The following is a 2815-nucleotide window of genomic DNA, read 5'->3' as shown; positions in this document are numbered from 1 at the left end:
TCACTCCTCCCCCTTCCCAACGGTGGGTGGGGCCTCCTCGGGGGTGGGCGTGGCCTGCAAGGCGTGGGCGGCGTCTCTCCAGCGCTGCAGCCAATGGGAGAAGGGGGCGCAGCCAGGGGGCGTGGCCAGGACCCACTGAGCCGGCTGGGCCCACCTGGGGAGAGGGGTGGGGTTAGGAAAAGGGGGTGGGGCTTGGGGTGGGAGGAGCCACACTCCCATTCCAGGCCTCTCTCCCTCCAGGCCCCGCCCCCTCCCTCACCATTGGCTGACGAGCTCCTGGAGGCGGGGCCAGTCCCTGATTCGCTGCTCGCAGCCTTCTCTGACCAATCGCAGCCGGGGCAGCAGCTCGGCCACATCCACGGTGAGGGGGGGTGGGGCCAGCGGCTCTGTCTCCGCCCCCAGGACAGGCCCCGCCCCCCGGCGCAGGCGCAGCGCCCCCTGGCGGAGCTGCTGACGCAAGATGGCCGCCTGGGACAGCAGCGAGCCCTGACGGACACAAGGGGATGGGGGCGGGCTTGGCCACGCCCCCCAAACCCTGCAGGACACGCCCACAATTGGCGGCACCCTCCCCCACCTTTTCAGCCCCATTTAAGCCCCACCCCAAATCCCTCCCACTCTCTCCAAGCCCCTCCCCCACTCTTTAAGCTCCTCCCCTTTCCCTCCAGCCCCTCCCCCACATTTCAAGCTCCTCCCCCAATCCTGCTCCCAAGCCCCTCCCCCTAAATTTAAGTCCCTCCCCATCTTTTGGCTCCTCCCCCATTCCCCTCCCCCATCCCTTAGCTCTCTAAACCCCTCCCTCCTCGAGGCCCCTCCCCCACTCAAGCCCCTCCCCCACCCTTTCAGCCCCTCCCCTCCCCATCTTTAAGCCCCTCCCTCTCTTTAGATGCCATCTGTTTTAGGCCCTCCCCCTTTGAGCCCCTCCCCACTCTTAAATCTCCTCCCTCCCCCTCAAGCCCCTCCCCCTCTTTAAGTCCCACCCCTCAAGCCTTTGCCCCACCCTTTAAGCCCCTCCCACTTTAAGCCCCTCCCCCACTTTATCCAATCCCCTGGTTTAAGCCCCTCCCCCATTTAAGCCCTCTGGGTTAGGCCCCTCTTCCTGGTATAGGCCTCTCCCCCTGGTATAGGCCCCTCCCTCATTTAAGCTCCTCCTATCCCTCTTTAAGCCCTGCCCCACCCCCTTAGCCCCTCCCCCACCTGTGCCACGCCCATCTCCCGTGCCAGCCCCCGCAGAGGGGGCGTGGCCTGTGCCGGGGGGCGGGGCTCCTCTCCCAGTGCTCCCAGTGCTCCCAGTGCCAGCTGCCGGCGCCGCAGCCACGCCCCCTCCAGAGGGGGAAGGGCCGAGCCCGGCCCCGCCCGCACCACGCCCACAACCTGCGGCCAATCAGAGACGTCGGGAACTGGGATCAAACTGGGAGGGACTGGTAGGGACTGGGGGGAACTGGGTTATACTGGGAGGGGACTGGAGGGAATTGCGAGGTACTGGTTTATACTGGGATGGACTGGGAGGGAACTGGGTTATACTGGGAGGGCACTGGGATCAAACTGGGAGTTACTGGGATCTCAGCTGGAGTCAAACTGGGAGCACTGGGAGGAAGTGGGAGTTACTGGGAGCACTGGGATCAGAGCTGGAGTCAAACTGGGAGTGACTGGGAGGGGACTGGGTTGTACTGGGAGGGACTGGGGGATACTGGGTTATACTGGGAGGGGACTGGGATGGAACTGGGGGGAACTGGGAAGGACTGGGAGGGAACTGGGAGGGAAGTGCCGGATACTGGGATGGACTGGGTTATACTGGGATATACTGGATGGAACTGGGAGGGTGCTGGGAGGGGCTGGGTTATACTGGGAGGGACTGGATCAAACTGGGAGTTACTGGGAGCACAGTTGGAGTCAAACTGGGAGCACTGGGAGGGACTGGGGGATACTGGGATCTCAACTGGATTCACACTGGGAGCATTGGGATGAACCGGGATGGACTGGGAGGGAACTGGGAGTTACTGGGAGCACTGGGAGGGACTGGGAGGGAAATGAGGGATACTGGGATATACTGGGAGGGAACTGGGATCGTACTGGAGTTACTGGGAGCACTGGGATCGGAGCTGGACTCAAACTGGGAGCACTGGGAGGGACTGGGATGGAACTGGGGGACACTGGTTATACTGGGAGGGACTGGGAGGGAACTGTGATGTACTGGGATGGGACTGGGGAGGAACTGGGGGATACTGGGATGGACTGGGGTTACTGTGAACACTGGAGGGCACTGGGATCAAACTGGGAGTTACTGGGATCTCAGCTGGAGTCAAACTGGGAGCACTGGGATGAACTGGGATGGACTGGGAGGAACTGGGAGGGACTGGGAGCACTGGGATCAGAGCTGGAGTCAAACTGAGATGAACTGGGACAGACTGGGAGGGGACTGGGTTATACTGGGAGGGACTGGGAGCATTGAGATCACAGCTAGTGTCAAACTGGGATGAACTGGGAGGGACAGGGAAGGAACTGGGATAAACTGGGATGGACTGAAGGATACTGGGATATACTGGGAGGGGACTGGGGGCCTTAGTGGTCCATACTGGTCCATACTGGTCCATACTGGTTTGCTCCCCACCTGCTCCTGCAGCGGTTTCAGCGCCGCTCGGCGCCCCCTGGTGGCGGCGCTCAGGAACCGCAGGCGCTGCTGCAAATGGAGCTGGGGAGGGAAACGGCAAAAATCAACAGAATTCACCCCAAATTCACCCAAAATAACCCAAAAATCAACCAAATTAACCCAAAATTCCCCCGAAACCATCCAAATGTACCAAAAATCAACAGAATT

The 2815-nt window shown here is 61.6% G+C and overlaps 1 protein-coding gene across 1 annotated transcript; it reads right to left on the bottom strand.

The window, feature by feature from the left end:
• Positions 1–2689, bottom strand: LOC128935116 (uncharacterized; the record flags this gene model as incomplete). Its single annotated transcript, XM_054273144.1, has 4 exons — positions 1–154; positions 260–486; positions 1195–1371; positions 2609–2689. Coding segments are annotated over 4 exons (639 nt in total), but the record flags the coding sequence as incomplete, so codon positions are not given.
• Positions 2690–2815: the final 126 nt, after the last annotated feature.

The sequence above is a fragment of the Melozone crissalis genome, unplaced genomic scaffold (genome assembly GCF_028551555.1).
Source record: "Melozone crissalis strain CALT ecotype California unplaced genomic scaffold, PUWL_Pcris_2 ptg000015l_1, whole genome shotgun sequence".
NCBI classification, from domain to species: Eukaryota; Metazoa; Chordata; class Aves; order Passeriformes; family Passerellidae; genus Melozone; species Melozone crissalis.
Note: the sequence above shows the minus strand (reverse complement) of the source record. Positions and strands in the feature narration are given on the sequence as shown.